The sequence below is a fragment of the Oncorhynchus mykiss genome, chromosome 12 (assembly GCF_057628025.1).
Source record: "Oncorhynchus mykiss isolate SJ-2025 chromosome 12, ASM5762802v1, whole genome shotgun sequence".
Taxonomy (NCBI): domain Eukaryota; kingdom Metazoa; phylum Chordata; class Actinopteri; order Salmoniformes; family Salmonidae; genus Oncorhynchus; species Oncorhynchus mykiss.
In genome coordinates, this window is record NC_143033.1 from 93,961,521 (window position 1) to 93,983,079 (window position 21,559).

Sequence of the window (21,559 nt, forward strand, 5' to 3'; positions counted from 1 at the left end):
TCTCTCCCGGGAGGTTCCTTCCAGCGTGGATTCCTTGATTGAACTCGCTATTCGCATTGAGCGACGGGTTGATCTTCGTCACCGAGCTCGTGGAAAGGAGCTCGCGTTCTCCGTTGCCCCCCTCTCCGCATCACTACCATCTTCCTCTGCCGGCTCGGGAGCTGAGCCTATGCAGCTGGGAGGTATCCGCATCTCGACTAAGGAGAGGGAACGGAGAATCACCAACCGCCTCTGTCTCTATTGCGGTTCTGCTGGTCATTTTGTCACTTCATGTCCAGTAAAAGCCAGAGCTCATCAGTAAGCGGAGGGCTACTGGTGAGCGCTACTACTCCTGTCTCTCCTTCAAGATCCTGCTCTACCTTGTCGGTCCATCTACGCTGGACCGGTTCGTCAGCTTCCTGCAGTGCCTTAATAGACTCTGGGGCGGAGGGCTGTTTTATGGACGAGACCTGGGCTCGGGAACATGACATTCCTCTCAGACAGTTAAGGGAGTCCACGGCCTTGTTCGCCCTGGATGGTAGTCCTCTCCCCAGGATTCAGCGTGAGACGCTACCTTTAACCCTCACTGTTTCTGGTAATCATAGCGAAACCATTTCTTTTTTGATTTTTCGTTCACCTTTTACACCTGTTGTTTTGGGCCATCCCTGGCTAGTTTGTCATAATCCTTCCATTAATTGGTCTAGTAATTCTATCCTCTCCTGGAACGTCTCTTGTCATGTGAAATGTTTAATGTCTGCTATCCCTCCTGTTTCCTCTGTCTCTTCTTCACAGGAGGAGCCTGGTGATTTGACAGGGGTGCCGGAGGAATATCACGATCTGCGCACGGTGTTCAGTCGGTCCAGGGCCACCTCTCTTCCTCCACACCGGTCGTATGATTGTAGTATTGATCTCCTTCCGGGAACCACTCCCCCCCGGAGTAGACTATACTCTCTGTCGGCTCCCGAACGTAAGGCTCTCGAGGATTATTTGTCTGTAGCTCTTGACGCCGGTACCATAGTCCCCTCCTCCTCTCCCGCCGGAGCGGGGGTTTTTTTTGTCAAGAAGAAGGACGGGTCTCTGCGCCCCTGCATAGATTATCGAGGGCTGAATGACATAACAGTTAAGAATCGTTATCCGCTTCCTCTTATGTCCTCAGCCTTCGAGATCCTGCAGGGAGCCAGGTTTTTCACTAAGTTGGACCTTCGTAACGCTTACCATCTCGTGCGCATCAGGGAGGGGGACGAGTGGAAGACGGCGTTTAACACTCCGTTAGGGCACTTTGAATACCGGGTTCTTCCTTTCGGCCTCGCTAACGCTCCAGCTGTCTTTCAGGCATTAGTCAATGATGTCCTGAGAGACATGCTGAACATCTTTGTTTTCGTTTACCTTGACGATATCCTGATTTTTTCACCGTCACTCCAGATTCATGTTCAGCACGTTCGACGTGTCCTCCAGCGCCTTTTAGAGAATTGTCTTTTTGTGAAGGCTGAGAAGTGCACTTTTCATGCCTCCTCCGTCACATTTCTCGGTTCTGTTATTTCCGCTGAAGGCATTAAGATGGATCCCGCTAAGGTCCAGGCTGTCATTGATTGGCCCGTCCCTAAGTCACGCGTCGAGCTGCAGCGCTTTCTCGGCTTCGCGAACTTCTATCGTCGTTTCATCCGTAATTTCGGTCAGGTGGCAGCTCCTCTCACAGCCCTTACTTTTGTCAAGACGTGCTTTAAGTGGTCCGTTTCCGCCCAGGGAGCTTTTGATCTCCTCAAGAATCGTTTTACATCCGCTCCTATCCTTGTTACACCTGACGTCTCTAGACAGTTCGTGGTCGAGGTTGACGCGTCAGAGGTGGGCGTGGGAGCCATTCTTTCTCAGCGCTCCCTCTCTGACGACAAGGTCCACCCTTGCGCGTATTTTTCTCATCGCCTGTCGCCGTCGGAACGTAATTATGATGTGGGAAACCGCGAACTGCTCGCCATCCGGTTAGCCCTAGGCGAATGGCGACAGTGGTTGGAGGGGGCGACCGTTCCTTTTGTCGTTTGGACTGACCATAGGAACCTTGAGTACATCCGTTCTGCCAAACGACTTAATGCGCGTCAGGCGCGTTGGGCGCTGTTTTTCGCTCGTTTCGAGTTCGTGATTTCTTATCGTCCGGGCTCTAAGAACACCAAGCCTGATGCTTTATCTCGTCTCTTCAGTTCTTCAGTAGCCTCCACTGACCCCGAGGGGATTCTCCCTGAGGGGCGTGTTGTCGGGTTGACTGTCTGGGGAATTGAGAGGCAGGTAAAGCAAGCGCTTACTCACACTCCGTCGCCGCGCGCTTGTCCTAGGAACCTTCTTTTCGTTCCCGTTCCTACTCGTCTGGCCGTTCTTCAGTGGGCTCACTCTGCCAAGTTAGCCGGCCACCCTGGCGTTCGGGGTACGCTTGCTTCCATTCGCCAGCGTTTTTGGTGGCCCACCCGGGAGCATGACACGCGTCGTTTCGTGGCTGCTTGTTCGGTCTGCGCGCAGACTAAGTCCGGTAACTCCCCTCCTGCCGGCCGTCTCAGGCCGCTTCCCATTCCCTCTCGACCGTGGTCTCACATCGCCTTAGATTTTGTCACCGGACTGCCTTCGTCAGCGGGGAAGACTGTTATTCTTACGGTTGTCGATAGGTTCTCTAAGGCGGCTCATTTCATTCCCCTTGCTAAGCTTCCTTCTGCTAAAGAGACGGCACAAATCATCATCGAGAATGTTTTCAGAATTCATGGCCTTCCGTCAGACGTCGTTTCGGACAGAGGTCCGCAATTCACGTCTCAATTTTGGAGGGAGTTTTGCCGTTTGATTGGGGCTTCCGTCAGTCTCTCTTCCGGCTTTCACCCCCAGTCTAACGGTCAAGCAGAACGGGCCAATCAGACTATTGGTCGCATCTTACGCAGTCTTTCTTTTCGCAACCCTGCGTCTTGGTCAGAACAGCTCCCCTGGGCAGAATACGCCCACAACTCGCTTCCTTCGTCTGCGACCGGGCTATCTCCTTTTCAGAGTAGCCTCGGGTACCAGCCTCCGCTGTTCTCATCTCAGTTCGCCGAGTCCAGCGTCCCCTCCGCTCAGGCTTTTGTCCAACGTTGCGAGCGCACCTGGAAGAGGGTCAGGTCTGCACTTTGCCGTTATAGGACGCAGACTGTGAGGGCTGCTAATAAGCGTAGAACTAAGAGTCCTAGATATTGTCGCGGTCAGAGAGTTTGGCTCTCCACTCAGAACCTTCCCCTTAAGACGGCTTCTCGCAAGTTGACCCCGCGGTTCATTGGTCCGTTCCGTATTTCTCGGGTCATTAATCCTGTCGCAGTTCGACTTCTTCTTCCGCGATACCTTCGTCGCGTCCACCCGGTCTTCCATGTCTCCTGTATTAAGCCCGTTCTTCGCGCCCCCGCTCGTCTTCCCCCCCCCCCCCCATCCTTGTCGAGGGCGCACCCATCTACAGGGTCCGCAGGATTTTGGACATGCGTCCTCGGGGCCGTGGTCACCAGTACCTCGTTGATTGGGAGGGGTACGGTCCTGAGGAGAGGAGTTGGGTTCCCTCTCGGGACGTGCTGGACCGTGCGCTGATCGAGGATTTCCTCCGTTGCCGCCAGGTTTCCTCCTCGAGTGCGCCAGGAGGCGCTCGGTGAGTGGGGGGGTACTGTCATGTATTGTCATGTTTTGTGTTTCTGTCCTTTCCCTTCACCCTGTCTCCCTCTGCTGGTCGTTGTTAGGTTACCTTTTCTCCGCCTCTTTCCCCCAGCTGTGCCTTGTCTCCTCCTAACTACCCATTCACCCCGTTTCCCACCTGTTCCCTTTTTCCCTCTGATTAGGTCCCTATATCTCTCTCTGTTTTTGTTCCTGTCCTTGTCGGATTCTTGTTTGTTGTGTTTCATGCCTGAACCAGACTATCGTCATGTTTGCTGTAACCTTGTCCTGTCCTGTCGGAATCTGCCGGTCTATCTGAGCCTACCTATGTTTGGTTATTAAAGAAGCTCTGTTTAAGTTAATTCGCTTTTGGGTCCTCATTCACTCACCGTAACACTTACTCCTGACTCGTTTATTCCACCTTCCCGCTTTAGAGTGACGCCCAATTACTTGGTCCGCTCTCAGTACGTTAAATGCATAATTTAGCTTGAATACAGGAAGTGCTAGAATGTATTCTTAAAATAAATAGTTTGTTCTTTTTGCTTTTTGAGGTTCAGATTTTTAGGGTTCTGCATAAGCAGAAAAGAATCCCATACCTACTGTAAAATGTTTTGTTGGACCTTTGATGTTATCCTCTATGGCAGTGGTTCCCAAACCTTTTATAGTCCCGTGCCCCTCAAACATTCAACCTCCAGCTGCATCCCCCCTCAAGCACCAGAGTCAGCATACCCTCAAATGTTGTTTTTTGCCATGATTGTAATCCTGCCCCCCACACACACACACACACACACACACTATAAGATACACTCATTCTTATGTTTAATAAATGTGAGTTGTGACAACTCACACTCGTTCATATGTTTAATAAATGTATCTTATAGTGTGTGTGTGGCAGGGTTACAAAGTCTCAGTCTTAAATCATTTTCCAAACACAGTTTTTGCCTGTATTTAGTTTTTAGGACCGAGAATCCACTCTCACATAGATACGTGGTTGCAAAGGGCATCAGTATCTTAACGGCGAGATGCAAATTAATTACTTAAAAATCATACAATGTGATTTTCTGGATTTTTGTTTTAGATTCTGTCTCTCACAGTTGAAGTGCACCTATGATAAAAATTACAGACCACTACATGCTTTGTAAGTTGGAAAACCTGCAAAATCAGCAGTGTATCAAATACTTGTTCTCCCCACTGTATGTCTATGTCCTGGGAAATGTACTTGTTACTTACAACCTCATGCTAATCCCATTAGCGCACGTTAGCTCAACCGTCCCGTGTGGGGTCACCAATCCCATAGAGCAGGTATTCCCAAACTGCGGTAATCCAAATAAAATGTGATTCACATTTAAGGTGCTATTTTGCTTTAACTGTTCCTGAGGCCCTTGTTAAGGTCAACGGCATCATGAACTTTAGCCAGTACCAGGACATTTTATACAAAAACCTGGTTGCCTCTGCCAGGAGGCTAAAACTTAGATGCAAGTGGATCCCAGCAAGACAATAACCCAAAGCAGAAATCAAAAACCACAAAGAAATGGTTCATTGATGACAAAATAAAAAAAAATGAAATGGCCATCTCAGTCTCCGGACTTTAACCTCATTGAAAACCTGTGGTTTGAAATGAAGAGGGCAGTCCATAAGCGCAGGTGAAGGATATCAAGGATCTGAAAATATTTTTTATGGAGAAATGGTCTGAGACCTATCCCAATGTGTTCTCCAATTTCAATTTTTTGGGGAAAAAGACTCAATTATCCTCGCATGGTGAGGTATTGAAAGGTATTGAAAACAGAGGCGCCAATACATTTTTGCCCTGACCTTTTTCTGCACATGAGAAGAAGCTTTGGGATCTGTAATCCGGAGATAAAAAGGTCTGAGAAAAGTCTGATCAATAGCCACCTGTAAACAACATCTCTTTCTCTGGGCAATTGTATTGAATAGTATAAAATAATAGAATTTGCAACTTTTTTTGAGCATACAATATAGCTCAGTATTTGTATTATTTATTTTAAACAATGTTTTTTACTCATCTTTATCAAGGCTGCCAATAATTTGAGTTTGGACCTCTATATAAACTGATGCATGTTTACTATTTGAAAGTGATATAATCATAAAATACAAGTACATTTCTTTGCTTTTAGTTTGAAAACCGTGAACTGACAATATAAAATGTACTTCATTTTGGTAAGGGAGGCCTAACCAAAAACATTCTCTGATTAAACCACAGATACCACATATGACATTGCACCTGAATTGAGACCTACTGTAAATGCATTCAGAAATGATCACAAAAGTAAATGATTACCGATTCCCACATCTCATCTCTGGCCTTGTTGCAGTCTCCAGTTCCTGGAAGATCCACCAGCACAATGTGTTCCAGAAGATCCTTGGAGTTTGGCATCTTGATGGTCACATACTTCACAAGTGGCCAGTAGTGTATCTGAGATGAGTTAAATTGATTCCCATATATCTTTCTTTTGCTTCGTATGTAGCAGGCGATCTCTGTAGAGAACTTTGTGGCCTGTCAAATAATGTAATATTATTCTTTAGTCACACTCTGCCCCTTTACAACTTTCTGGTATATTTAAACATTGATGGCTATTATGCATTTCATGTTGTATGTCATGATGTCCGTGAAGTTCAGGAGATAAAATGGGAATAATTTGGACTCAAATTGGATATCAGACAGCAAAAAAGACCCTTATAAAAGAGGCTTAAAATGACTTACTGTGTCAAATGACAGGATTTTCCTAGTTGATGAGAGAAACTCTGGGATGTCGCTGAATGTCTCTGACTCCAGTGACTTCAGTTCATCAAAGCTTTTCCCGACTGCATCTTCTCCGTACAATGCCTGGATTTTACTGTTCGCCATATTCACCATCCTTTTATCTTTCTCCTCACCATCCATTTCTTTGATTTTCAAAAGTGATTCCAGCTCCTTCTCCCATTCCTAAAAAAAGTCAAACATTATTATTTTACTGAATATATTATATATTTATATGATGGATCAAATGTTTCATTACCCACATATTATAATTCATAAATTATAACTACTTTGTTGAGGTAAATGTACTTGATACAACTGTGATGTGTTGTTGTCTCACCTACAGTGGGGCATAAAAGTATTTAGTCAGCCACCAAAAATCCAGAAAATCACATTGTAGGATTTTTTAAATGAATTTATTGCAAATCATGGTGGAAAATAAGCATTTGGTCAACTACAAACAAGCAAGATTTCTGTCTCTCACAGACCTTTAAGAGGCTCCTCTGTCCTCCACTCGTTACCTGTATTAATGGCACCTGTTTGAACTTGTTATCAGTGTAAAAGACACCTGTCCACAACCTCAAACAGTCACACTCCAAACTCCACTATGGCCAAGACCAAAGAGCTGTCAAAGGACACCAGAAACACAATTGTAGACCTGCACCAGGCAGGGAAGACTGAATCTGCAATAGGTAAGCAGCTTGGTTTGAAGAAATCAACTGTGGGAGCAATTATTAGGAAATGGAAGACATACAAGACCACTGATAATCTCCCTTGATCTGGGGCTCCACGCAAGATCTCACCCCGTGGGGTCAAAATGATCACAAGAACGGTGAGCAAAAATCCCAGAACCACACGGGGGGACCTAGTGAATGACCTGCAGAGAGCTGGGTCCAAAGTAACAAAGCCTACCATCAGTAACACACTACGCCGCCAGGGACTAAAATCCTGCAGTGCCAGACGTGTCCCCCTGCTTAAGTCAGTACATGTACAGGCCCGTCTGAAGTTTGCTAGAGAGCATTTGGATGATCCAGAAGAAGATTGGGAGAATGTCATATGGTCAGATGAAACCAAAATATAACTTTTTGGGAAAAACTCAACTTGTCGTGTTTGGAGGACAAAGAATGCTGAGTTGCATCCAAAGAACACCATACCTACTGTGAAGCATGGGGGTGGAAACATCATGCTTTGGGAATGTTTTTCTGCAAAGGGACCAGGACGATTGATCCGTGTAAAGGGAAGAATGAATGGGGCCATGTATCGTGCGATTTTGAGTGAAAACCTCCTTCCATCAGCAAGGGCATTGAAGATGAAACGTGGCTGGGTCTTTCAGCATGACAATGATCCCAAACACACCGCCCGGGCAACGAAGGAGTGGCTTCGTAAGAAGCATTTCAAGGTCCTGGAGTGGCCTAGCCAGTCTACTCCAGATCTCAACCCCATAGAAAATCTTTGGAGGAAATTGAAAGTCTGTGTTGCCCAGCAACAGCCCAAAACATCACTGCTCTAGAGGAGATCTGCATGGAGGAATGGGCCAAAATACCTTGTGAAGACTTACAGAAAATGTTTGACCTCTGTCATTGCCAACAAAGGGTATATAACAAAGTATTGAGATAAACTTTTGTTATTGACCAAATACTTATTTTCCAAATAAATTCATAAAAAATCCTACATTGTGATTTCTGGATTTTTTCTCTCTCATTTTGTCTGTCATAGTTGAAGTGTACCTATGATGAAGATTACAGGCCTCTCTCATCTTTTAAGTGGGAGAACTTGCACAATTGGTGGCTGACTAAATAATTTTTTGCCCCACTGTAGCTATTTTAAGATAAATGCATTAAATGTAAGTTTCTCTGTATAATATTGTTTGGGAAACCCTGTGCTAAAATACAAAAAAAGTCAATGTGATTATATTTGCATGGTGTCAGGCCAGAACGTGGTGCCTAGATGACTTACAGATTGCACCCTTAAAATGAAAAAAAATCTATATTCTAATGAAATTCACACTTGGGGTTTATCAACATTGCTAAAATCACCTCATTAGAAATGAAGTCAATCTCTGCCACGTAGTTGGAGTCAGTCATATTGGCCTCCACCTGGATGATGACTGATGTGCATGCGCCAACAGTCCCTGAGGGCAGCAAGGTCTTCACCCCCAAAATGGCATTCATCAGTGAGCTCTTACCAGCTCCTGACCTCCCAAATACACCAACAACAACTTTGTCGTCAATGATAGCCTCCAAAGCTGAGATTTTGTTCCTGTAAAGAGTGAAGCACAGAAAAGCAATGTCACACTAAAAATGCAATTAATTGACTTGAGGTCTATCTATACATAAACAGTAGAAAGCAGAGGGGTGTACTACGAAGTGAGATAGAGGAGTTAGCAAGCTAACTTTTGTCAACTCTGAATTCAAATTGGGATAACTGTTGATACTGTGGCTCACCTTTTAGCCAGGTACATTTCTATGACAATGAATCCTAAAGTTCTTACTCTACCTGCTTCAGGGCAGGCTAATTCCAATTTACGCTAAATAAAGTTTCTGAGAATAGAGTTACATTTTTCAGCGGAACAATTGCACAAAATGTGACGGGATTCAAGAAGGTGGGCGTTTGATGCTAGTTCCCACTTCACAGGAGGGGTGCTTCAAAATACATTTTTAAAATACTTGCAAGTGATCTGTAAATTTGATTAAAGGTGTTAAATTACGAGCCTAGGTTACCAAAAGAAACAACTAAGCTTCAGCTGAAGTCGGAAGTTTACGTACACTTAGGTTGGAGTCATTGGGGCGGCAGGTACCCTAGTGGTTAGAGCTTTGGACTAGTAACCGAAAGGCTGCAAGATCAACTCCCCGAGTTGACAAGGTAAAAAGCTGTCGTTCTGCCCCTGAACAAGGCATTTAACCCACTGTTTCTAGGTCATCATTGAAAACAAAAATTGGTTCTTAACTGACTAGTTAAGTGAAGGACTTTTTTTAAAACTGGTTTTTCAACCACTCCACAAATTTCTTGTTAACAAACTATAGTTTTGGCAAGTCGGGTTAGGACATCTACTTTGTGCAAGACACAAGGAATTTTTTCAACAATTGTTTACAGATTTCACTTATAAATCACTGTATCTCAATTCCAGTGGGTCAGAAGTTTACATACACTAAGTTGACTGTGCCTTTAAACAGCTTAGAAAATACCAGAAAATTATGTCATGACTTTAGAAGCTTCTGATAGGCTAATTGACATCATTTGAGTCAATTGGAGGTGTACCTGTGGATGTATTTCAAGGCCTACCTTCAAACTCAGTGCCTCTATGCTTGACATCATGGGAAAATCAAAAGAAATCAGCCAAGACCTCAGAAAAAAATGGAGATTTCCACAAGTCTGGTTCATCCAAATTTCCAAACACCTGAAGGTACCACTTTCATCTGTACAAACAATATTATGCAAGTATAAACACCATGGGACCATGCAGCCGTCATACCGCTCAGGAAGGAGACGCATTCTGTCTCCTAGAGATGATCGTACTTTGGTGCGAAAAGTGCAAATCATTCCCAGAACAACAGCAAAGGACATTATGAAGATGCTGGAGGAAACAGGTACAAAAGTATCTATATCCACAGTAAAACAAGTCCTATATCGACATAACCTGAAAGGCCGCTTGGCAAGGAAGAAGCCACTGCTCCAAAACCGCCATAACAAAGCCAAACTACGTTTCGCAACTGCACATGGGGACAAAGATTGTACTTTTTGGAGAAATGTCCTCTGGTCTGATGAAACAAAAATAGAACGGTTTGGCCATAATGACCATCGTTATGTTTGGAGGGAAAAGGGGGAGGCTTGCAAGCCGAAGAACACCATCCCAACCGTGAAGCACGGGGGTGGCAGCATCATGTTGTGGGGGTGCTTTGCTGCAGGACGGACTGGTGCACTTCACAAAATAAATGGCATCGTGAGGGAGGGAAATTATGCATCAGTCAGATGTCAGGAACTTAAAGCTTGGTTACACATGGTCTTCCAAATGGACAATGACCAAGCATACTTCCAAAGTTGTGGCAAAAAGGCTTAGGGACAACAAACTCAAGGTATTGGAGTGGTCATCACAAAGCCCTGACCTCAATCCCATAGAAAATGTGTGGGCAGAACTGAAAAAGCGTGTGCGAGCAAGGAGGCCTACAAACCTGACTCAGTCACACCAGGTCTGTCAGGAGGCATGGGCCAAAATTCACCTACAGTTGGGCAAAAAAGTACTTTGTCAGCCACCAATTGTGCAAGTTCTCCCACTTAAAAAGATGAGAGAGGCCTGTAATTTTCATCATAGGTACACTTCAACTATGACAGACAAAATGAGAAAAAAAATCCAGAAATCACAATGTAGAATTTTTTATTAATTTATTTGCAAATTATGGTGGAAAATAAGTATTTGGTCAATAACAAAAGTGTATCTCAATACTTTGTTATATACCCTTTGTTGGCAATGACAGAGGTCAAACGTTTTCTGTAAGTCTTCACAAGGTTTTCACACTCTGTTGCTGGTATTTTGGCCCATTCCTCCATGCAGATCTCCTCCAGAGCAGTGATGTTTTGGGGCTGTTGCTGGGCAACACAGACTTTCAACTCCCTCCAAAGATTTCCTATGGGGTTGAGATCTGGAGACTGGCTAGGCCACTCCAGGACCTTGAAATGCTTCTTACGAAGCCACTCCTTCGTTGCCCGGGCGGTGTGTTTGGGATCATTGTCATGCTGAAAGACCCAGCCACGTTTCATCTTCAATGCCCTTGTTGATGGAAGGAGGTTTTCACTCAAAATCTCACGATACATGGCCCCATTCATTCTTCCCTTTACACGGATCAGTCGTCCTGGTCCCTTTACAGAAAAACATTCCCAAAGCATGATGTTTCCACCCCCATGCTCCACAGTAGGTATGGTCTTCTTTGGATGCAACTCAGCATTCTTTGTCCTCTAAACACGACGAGTTGGGTTTTTACCAAAAAGTTATATTTTGGTTTCATCTGACCATATGACATTCTCCAAATCTTCTGGATCATCCAAATGCTCTCTAGCAAACTTCAGACGGGCCTGGACATGTACTGGCTTAAGCAGGGGGACACATCTGGCACTGCAGGATTTGTGTCCCTGGCGGCGTAGTGTGTTACTGATGGTAGGCTTTGTTACTTTGGTCCCAGCTCTCTGCAGGTCATTCACTAGGTCCCCCCGTGTGGTTCTGGGATTTTTGCTCACCGTTCTTGTGATCATTTTGAGATCTTGTGTGGAGCCCCAGATCAAGGGACATTATCAGTGGTCTTGTATGTCTGCCATTTCCTAATAATTGCTCCCACAGTTGATTTCTTCAAACCAAGCTGCTTACCTATTGCAGATTCAGTCTTCCCAGCCTGGTGCAGGTCTACAATTTTGTTTTCTGGTGTCCTTTGACAGCTCTTTGGTCTTGGCCATAGTGGAGTTTGGAGTGTGACTGTTTGAGGTTGTGGACAGGTGTCTTTTATACTGATAACAAGATCAAACAGGTGCCATTAATACAGGTAACGAGTGGAGGACAGAGGAGCCTCTTAAAGAAGGTCTGTGAGAGCCAGAAATCTTGCTTGTTTGTAGGTGACCAAATACTTATTTTCCACCATAATTTGCAATTAAATTCATTAAAAATCCTACAATGTGATTTTCAGGATTTTCTTTCTAATTTTGACTGTCATAGTTGAAGTGTACCTATGGTGAAAATTACAGGCTTTTTAAGAACTTGCACAATTGGTGGCTGACTAAATACTTTTTTGCCCCACTGTAACTTATTGTGGAAAGCTTGTGGAAGACTACCTGAAACATTTGACCCAAGTTAAACAATTTAAAGGCAATGCTACCAAATGCTAATTGAGTGTATGTGAACTTCTGACCCACTGGGAATGTGATGAAAGAAATAAAAGCTGAAATAAAGCATTCTCTCTACTACTATTCTGACATTTCACATTCTTAAAATAAAGTGGTGATCCTAACTGACGTAAGACAGGGAATTTTTACTTGGATTAAATGTCAGGAATTGTGAAGAAATGTACTTGGCTAAGGTGTATGTAAACTTCTGACTTCAACTGTAAAAAGGGAGAAAGACAGGATTCTTCCTGGGTTGCCATGATTGGCTGAGATAATGGTGCACCTAGACATGCCAAGAGATGAGTTCTATATGGTCTGACATGTCACAGGCTTCTGTCTTTAACAGAATAGGGGCTTCCCAGGTCAGTGAATAGATCAGATTTGCTACCATATTTTTTAAAAGCTATAGCTATTGACAACGGCAAAAGTGTTGCTTTAGCTCTCAACAACATTACTGCCCTAAATTTAACTGGTACTATCGACAACGTTCAGTTGGAGAAAGTTGTGAGCCACTACTTTCTGGAGAACAATGCCAGACTGACTCTCTTTGACTCTGAAAATACTGTAAATTAGATGATGAGGAAATGCCTGACTTGGGCTAACATTAGACCTAGTTCGTTAGCTTTACCTGCAGATTCACACTGCATCATTTCATGCATGGTGGCTTGCTTAGTGTATGACAATCAGTTTGCATTGCTATACGCAGGGATTCAAACTCGTCACTTTTGGGAGATATTCGCCGTTGTGATCTCAATGGGAACACTTTGCCTACCCGGTACGGAGGGCAGCTGAATCAGGTGCAGGTACTGCCAACAGCACAAGACTAATTTAAAGAAAAAGGAAAGCAAGGCTTTAAAGTTGGCTTTTCTACAGACTAGGAATGCCTTGAAGATCGCAATCGACCGGTTGCTATAAACCATAGCTTGTGATTATGGTTCGGGAACTTGTTTGGTTAGCTAGCTAAACAAAGGTGACAAAAGAGAGCCATTCACAAAGAGACCTGTTCACATGTGAATTCTTAAAGAGATGGGTGTGGCTAAGGCTAAAGAGAATGTGAACAATGCTGAATGGCTTTCCAATAGGTGTTCAGTGTTCCTGAGTAGTCCAGTGTCAGTCCTGACTTGATGTACCAACTTTTTGAATAATATAAGTACACTTACCTTAAATAACCAATGAAATCCATGTTTGCATATGGAGGTGACACCTTGTCTAGTCTGCTAAGGACTTTTCCAAGGCCCTCTTTGGCCACTTTGATGACATCCATCTCTACACACACACACACACACACACACACACACACACACACACACACACACACACACACACACACACACACACACACACACACACACACGAGGTGGACAAACAATGAGTTTACAATGTAATAATTGTATTACGCTGTGGTATACTTTTTGACATCGGGTTTAGTGCTTGTTTCTTAAAGTAGCTATTATAACGAATATATCTTACCGAGGGTAGGTGTTGCAGCAGTTCCCTTTGCTATGGCACAAAGGCGTTTATTACCTTCCCTGCCCTGATCATTTGAAGTAGAGGGGTCATCAGACCCTCTTTTGTGGCCTGAGAGAGAATCACAATCACTCAATGTTCAAGCAGATCCATTATCTGTCCAAGAAGTCAGTATTTCCTTCATGGTAGGCTGTATACCATTTATGTAAATATAATATACATTGGACAACAAGAAGTTATTATAGACATATTAATCCTCAACTGAAGTAATGTGCGTCTTAGACTTTCATGTACCTTGGGTAGGCATGATTTGACACCGTCCGGGGCTTAGACTGAAAAAGAAAAAAGAAATTCACTGATTATGGTGATGAAAACAGAGATAAGAAATTCACTGATTATGGTGATGAAAACAGAGATAATAAATTCACTGATTATGGTGATGAAAACAGAGATAAGAAATTCACTGATTATGGTGATGAAAACAGAGATAATAAATTCACTGATTATGGTGATGAAAACAGAGATAAGAAATTCACTGATTATGGTAATAATAAAATAATAATGCTCTGAATTTACAAACAGACAATCAGACAATGCTCTAAATTTACAAACACCCAGAGCACACTCCGAGCGCAATCTGACAATATAGAGTGAATTTACGAATGCAACCAAAGTTGCAAATCTCTTACATTACTCACTTTTGCTTGTCTAATTTGCAGGAATTTTAGCATTTAATTATCACCTTATAAGATATGAATCCAAATCTGAATCAATTTAGCCCAAGCTTAACCCTAATCAAACATAATTAAATTAATGTTGCTACTTACATATAAAACAAAAATATATTTTATACTCACACAACATGAAGTTGCAAATCTCTTAAAAATGACTGATTTGTTTCCTTACTCTTATAGCAGTCCTAACCTATCACATGAGGAAATTGAAGTTATTACATGTCTTTCCTTTAAATGAGTCCACACTGAAACGTTTAAACAAAATATGCTGATACTTACCACATAAAGGCAATGTTCAGCAAATATATATTCTGTGCTACTGACACGGCCCTCTAGCAAGAAAACACACTGAAAAACAAGACTATGTGGTGTTGAAAGAAGTACAGCAGTATGGGTATACTGTAGGTGTGGCTGTTCTTTGTCATGTTGTGATGCAGGTTTACATTCATTGGCATGAGTTTTGCCATGGAGGCATGACTGAGCGGTTTCTGCTAGAAGGACCAAATGCAAAGTCAAGATTGATGATAATTGTAAAAATTTATGAAAATGAAAATGAGCTTTTTGGTCTTATTTTAAGGTTAAGGTTAAGCACTAGGGTTAGCAGTGTGGTTAAGGGTAGGGTTACGGTTAGGTTTCAAATCAGATTTTATGACTTTGTGGCTGTGTCAGATAGTGACCACTCTGCAGAGCTGCCTTCAGTACATGAGTCATCTCAATAAATGCCAAGCTGCTGTTGTGACTGGTTTTCATATTCATTTGCATGCAAAATTATGCGAGGTACGAAAACACCTCAGTGTGGTAGTTAACCCTAATTTCCCCTCTATAAAATATAATGACCTTGCTCAGTATATTACTGTGATTGTGCAATAGTGCTTGAAACAAATGAAACTCAGAAAAGATCCTGTCATACAATAACTTCAACAAAATAATGCTTATGTAGCATGTTCATGTAAGAATGTTTAATGTTTCAAGCTAATGGTTTTAGCTCCATAATACATTTTTCTTCCACCAATAATTTAAATAAATAGCTTTCTGTCTGGCATCTTTTATTGAGTGTTTTTCAATCTAAGAATAACAAGTGTTGCCAAATTTGCAAGTTATTTTGCAGTTTTCTACTTGCATAGCAAAAAAAGGCAGTAGACAAAAAGTAGGAACAAATATATATTTTCTATTCTATATCCATGATCATGTATGTAATTAGTGTATATATTCTATATCCATGATCATGTATGTAATTAGTGTATATATTCTATATCCATGATCATGTATGTAATTAGTGTATATATTCTATATCCATGATCATATGTAATTAGTGTATCTATTCTACATCCATGATCATATGTAATTAGTGTATATATTCTAAATACATGGTTACTAAGACGTTCTGACAGGCAGATGTGGACATTTGTGAAGAAACTTTATAAGCCACGTTCTCAAATGTAAGTTTATTTACTTTTTAGAAGGATAAAGTCCACAGATAAATAGAAAGTGTCAAATGTTGAAATACAAGAGAAGATAGACCAGAAGCAAGCAAAATAATCATTTAAAGAGCACATTTGTATCAAGTTTCCATTCCTGTGAAATGTTGAGCAGGGACAACATTTGCACACTGTAAAAAATATTGTACCCCTTTTACTTTCAAAAATGTAGGAAACTATTTGCATCAACTTTTTAAAGAACCCACTATGTGTTCTTTCAGACAAGTAACTCTTAATCCACATTATAGCAGGGGGTGTAGAGCCATAACACATACACTACCGGTTAAACGTTTTAGAACACCTACTCCTTCAATGTTTTTTCTTCAATTTTACAATTTTCTACATTGTATAATAATAGTAAAAACATCACAACTATGAAATAGTAACCAAAAAAGTTATATATTTTATATTTGAGATTCTTCAAATAGCCACCCTTTGCCTTGATGACCGCTTTGCACACTCTTGAAATTCTCACAACCAGCTTCATGAGGTAGTCACCTGCATTTCTATTAACATGTGTGCCTTCTTAAAAGTACAGTTGTGGGATATCGTTCCTTCTTGTGTTGTGACAAGTTAGAGGGGTATACAGAAGATAGCCCTATTTGGTAAAAGATAAAGTCCATATTATGGCAAGTACAGCTCAAATAAGAAAGAGAAACGACAGTCCATCATTACTTTAAGACATGAAGGTCAGTCAATCTAGAAAATATCAAGAACTTTGAAAAATGTTTCAAGTGCAGTTACAAAAACCATCAAGCGCTATGCTAAAACTGGCTCTCATGAGGACCGCCAAAGAAATGGAAGACCAAGAGTTACCTCTGCTGTAGAGGATAAGGTCATTATAGTTACCAGCCTCAGAAATTGCAGCCCAAATAAATGCTTCACATATTTCAAGTAACAGACACTTCTCAACATCAACTGTTCAGAGACTTTGTGAATCAGGCCTTCATGGTTGAATTGCTGCAAAGAAACAATTACTAAAAGACACAATAAGAAGAAGAGACTTGCTTGGGCCAAGAAACACAAGCAATGGACATTAGAGCAGTGGAAATTTGTCTTTTGGTCTGGAATCTACATTTTTAGATTTTTGGTTCCAACCACTGTCTTTGTGAGACGCGGTGTAGGTGAACAGATGATCTCCTCGTGTGTTTTTCCCACCGTAAAGCATGAAGGAGGAGGTGTGATGGTGCGTTGCTAATTTATTTAGAATTCAAGGCACACTTAAACAGCATGGCTTCCACAGCATTCTGCAGCGATACACCATCCCATCTGGCTTGGGCTTTAAAAAAACAACATTTAACCTTTATTTAACTAGGCAAGTCAGTTAATAACAAATGAGTGTTTACAATGACGGCCTACCATGGAACAGTGGCTTAACTGCATTGTTCAGGGGCAGAACGACCGATTTCTACCTTGTCAGCTCGGGATTCGATCCAGCAACCTTTCAGTAACTGGCCAAACGCTCTAACCACTAGGCTCCCTGCCACTCCACCAAAGGAATGGAAGACCCAGAGTTACCTCTGCTGCAGAGGATAAGTTCATTATAGTTACCAGCCTCAACAATATTGGGGACTATCATTTGTTTTTCAACAGGACAATGACCCAACACACCTCCAGGCTGTGTAAGAGCATTTGACCAAGAAGGATAGTGATGGAGTGCTGCATCAGATGACCTGGCCTCCACAATCCCCAGACCGCAACCAAAGTGAGATGGTTTGGGATGAGTCTGACCGCAGGGTGAAGGAAAAGCAGCCAACAAGTGCTCAGCATATGTGGGAACTTCTTTAAGAATGTTGGAAAAGCATTCCAGGTGAAGCTGGTTGAGAGAATGCCAAGAGTGTGCAAAGCTGTCATCAAGGCAAAGGGTGGCTATTAGAAGAATCTCAAATATAAAATATATTTTGATTAAAAAAAAAAAAATGGTTACTACATTCTGTACAGGGGGTACGGGTACAGAGTCAGTGAGCGGGGATACAGGTTAGTTGAGGTAATTTGTACATGTAGGTTAGGTAGGGGTGAAATGCCTAGGCATGGATAATAAACAGCGAGTAGCAGCAGTGTACAAAGCAAATGGAGGGGGGTCAATGTAATAGTCCGGTGGCCATTTGATTAATTGTTCAGCAGTCTTATGGCTTGGGGGTAGAAGCTGTTAAGGAGTCTTTTGGTCCTAGACTAGGCGCTCCAGTACCGCTTGCCATGCGGTAGCAGAGGAAGCAATCTATGACTTGGGTGACTGGAGTCTCTGACAATTTTATGGGCTTTCCTCTGACACCTCCTATTATATAGGTCCCTGGTGGCAGGAAGCTTGGCCCCAGTGATGTACTGGGCCGCATGCACATGCGCCTTATTGTCAGATGCCAACAGTTGCCATACCAGGCGGAGATGCTCTAGATGGTGCAGCTGTAGAACTTTTTGAGGATCGGGGGACCCATGCCAAATCTTTTCAGTCTCCTGAGGGGAAATGGTTTTGTCGTGCCCTCTTCACGACTGTCTTTGGGTGTTTTGACCATGTTAGTTTGTTGGCGATGTGAAAACCAAGGAACTTGAAACTCTTGACCCGCCTTTTCCTGTAGTCCACAATCAGGTCGTTTGTCTTGCTCACATTGAGGAAGAGGTTGTTGTCCTGGCAACACATTGCCACTTTTACCACCTACATGTAAACTCAGCAAGAAAAGAAACATCTCTTTTTCAGGACCCTGTCTTTCAAAGATAATTTGTAAAAATCCAAATAACTTCACAGATCTTCATTGTAAAGGGTTTAACCTTTCTAGCCCAGGGGTTCCGCTAGCGGAACACCCACAACATTCCCCTGAAAAGGCAGCGTGCGAAATTAAAAAATATTTTTTTGAAATATGTAACTTTAACACATTATCAAGTCCAATACAGCAAATGAAAGATAAACATCTTGTTAATCTACCCACCCGTCCGATTTTTAAAATGTTTTACAGCGAAAACACAACATATGTTTATGTTAGATCACCACCAAATCCAAAAAGACACACAGCCATTGTTCCCAGCCAAAGATAGTCACAAACACAGAATTAGAGATAAAATTAATCACTAACCTTCGATAATCTCCATCAGATGACACTCATAGGACATCATGTTACTCAATACATTTATGTTTTGTTCGATAATATGCATATTTATATCCACAAATCTCAGTTTACATTGACGCCATGTTCAGAAATGCCTCCAAAATATCAGGAGTAATTACAGAGAGCTGCGTCAGATAACAGAAATATTCATCATAAACTTTGACGAAAGATACATGTTTTACATATAATTAAAGATACACTGGTTCTTAATGCAACCGCTGTGTCAGATTGTTTTTAAACGTTACAAAAAAAGCCTACCATGCAATAATCTGAGATGTCGCTCAGAAGTAACATTTCTCCGCCATGTTGGAGTCAACAGAATTATGAAATTACATCATAAATATTCCCTTACCTTTGATGATCTTTCATCAGAATGCAGTGCAAGAAATCCTAGTTCCGCAATAAATCGTTGTTTTGTTTCATAATGTCCATTACTAGTGTCCAATTAGCTGCATTTGCTACCAGGTTTAGCTCACATGCCCAAAAGCTGGCGCTGGTCAAGGCGAACTCGGACGAAACTAAGTAGAGAATCAATCTTCAGGAAGTTATTTTCATATATATCCAATAACGTTCCAACCGGAGCATTCATTTTTGTCTAAAGAGTCATGGAACGCAGACGATATCAACAGATAATTGCGCAACCAGGAAATGGCATTCTGCCAGGCCAGTGACTCATTCCCCTCCCATTCAGTCAAATATAACACTAGGAGCTTCATTCCACATTCTACTGAATGCTGACATCTAATATGCATATATTAGCATCTAGGACAGAGTAGGATGCAGTTCACTATGGGCACGCAATTCATCCAAGGTGAAAATGCTGCCCCCTATCCCTAATTAAACACTGTTTCCCATGCTTGTTCAATGAACCATAAACAATTAATGAACATGCATCTGTGGAACGATCGTTAAGACACTAACAGCTTAAAGACGGTAGGCAATTAAGGTCACAATTATGATATCTTAGGACACTAAAGAGACCTTTCTACTGACTCTGAAAAACACCAAAATAAAGATGACCAGGGTCCCTGCTCATCTGCGTAAACGTGCCTTAGGCATGCTGCAAGGATGCATGAGGACTGCAGATGTGGCCAGGGCAATAAATTGCAATGTTCATACTGTGAGACGCCAAAGACAGAACTACAGGGAGACAGGATGGACAGCTGATCGTCCTCGCAGTTGCAGACCACGTGTAACAACACCTGCACAGGATCGATACACCCGAACATCGCACCAGCGGGACAGGTACAGGATGGCAACAACAACTGCCCGAGTTACACCAGGAACTCACAATCCCTCCATCAGTGCTCAGACTGTCCGCAATAGGCTGAGAGAGGCTGGACTGAGGGCTTGTAGGCCTATGGGCACAAACCCACTGTCGCTGGACCAGACAGGACTGGCAAAAAGTGCTCTTCACTGACGAGTCGCGTTTATGTCTCACCAGGGGTGATGATCGGATTCGCGTTTATTGTTGAAGGAATGAGCATTACACCAAAGCTTGTACTCTGGAATCAATTTGGAGGTGGAGGGTCCGTCATGGTCTGGGGCGGTGTATCACAGCATCATCGGATTGAGCTTGTTGTCATTGCAGGCAATCTCAACGCTGTGCATTACAGGGAAGACATCCTCCTCCCTCATGTGGTACCCTTCCTGCAGACTCATCCTGACATATCCCTCCAGCATGACAATGCCACCAGCCATACTGCTCGTTCTGTGCGTGATTTCCTGCAAGACAGGAATGTCAATGTTTTGCCATGGCCAGCAAAGAGCCCGGATCTCAATCCCATTGAGCATGTCTGGGACCTGTTGGATCGGAGGGTGAGGGCTAGGGCCATTCCCCCCAGAAATGTCTGGGAACTTGCAGGTGTCTTGTTGGAAGAGTGGGGTAACATCTCACAGCAAGAACTGGCAAATATGGTGCAGTCCATGAGGAGGAAATGCACTGCAGTACTTAATGCAGCTGGTGGCCACACCAGATACTGACTGTTACTTTTGATTCCCCCCCCCCCTTTTGTTCAGGGACACATTATTCAATTTCTGTTAGTCACATGTCTGTGGAACTTGTTCAGTTTATGTCTCAGTTGTTGAATCTTGTTATGTTCATACAAATATTTACACATGTTAAGTTTGCTGAAAATAGATGCAGTTGACAGTGAGAGGACTTTTCTTTTTTTGCTGAGTTTACATGCTGTAAACCGCAACAGCACATGGGCCCCCAGTGCTTCCTCAAGAGCAAGGTGGTCATGGGTATCGCTTGTGGTTGCGTTAACCCAGCTTCCTGTAGCCATCTGTCAGAGTTCGAAACTGCTAGCACTTCCTCTTGAGGAGGCACTGGGGGCCCATGTGCTGTTGCGGTTTAACATCTCACAGCTGATCGTCCTCGCAGTTGTAGACCACGTGTAACAACACCTGCACAATGACTCGGTGCTGGTACTCCTGGTATATAGCCTCGTTATTGTTTTTATTGTGTTAATATTTCCTTTTTTATTCCTTTTTTATTTAGCAAGTAAGTAAGCATTTCACTGTAAAGTCTACACCTGT

At 42.8% G+C, this 21,559-nt stretch overlaps 1 protein-coding gene across 8 annotated transcripts in view; it reads right to left on the reverse strand.

The window, feature by feature from the left end:
- The window catches only part of LOC110515917 (nuclear GTPase SLIP-GC), a 42,652-nt gene extending 22,960 nt beyond the window's left edge, over positions 1-19,692 (reverse strand). For 2 of the 8 annotated variants that reach the window (XM_036939066.2, XM_090194233.1), the window contains exons 1-8: positions 14,722-14,892; positions 14,566-14,632; positions 14,003-14,040; positions 13,712-13,819; positions 13,402-13,507; positions 8,413-8,635; positions 6,341-6,562; positions 5,918-6,133 (exon numbers count right to left, since the gene is read on the reverse strand). In XM_036939066.2, coding sequence (XP_036794961.2) covers positions 5,918-6,133; positions 6,341-6,562; positions 8,413-8,635; positions 13,402-13,507; positions 13,712-13,819; positions 14,003-14,015 — 888 coding nt within the window. In that variant the 5' untranslated portion in view covers positions 14,016-14,040; positions 14,566-14,632; positions 14,722-14,892. Of the gene's footprint in view, positions 1-5,917; positions 6,134-6,340; positions 6,563-8,412; positions 8,636-13,401; positions 13,508-13,711; positions 13,820-14,002; positions 14,041-14,565; positions 14,633-14,721; positions 14,893-19,370 lie in introns of those variants that run through there. The other 6 variants (XM_090194229.1, XM_090194231.1, XM_090194234.1 and 3 more) reach the window with 5 other exon arrangements.
- Positions 19,693-21,559: the final 1,867 nt, after the last annotated feature.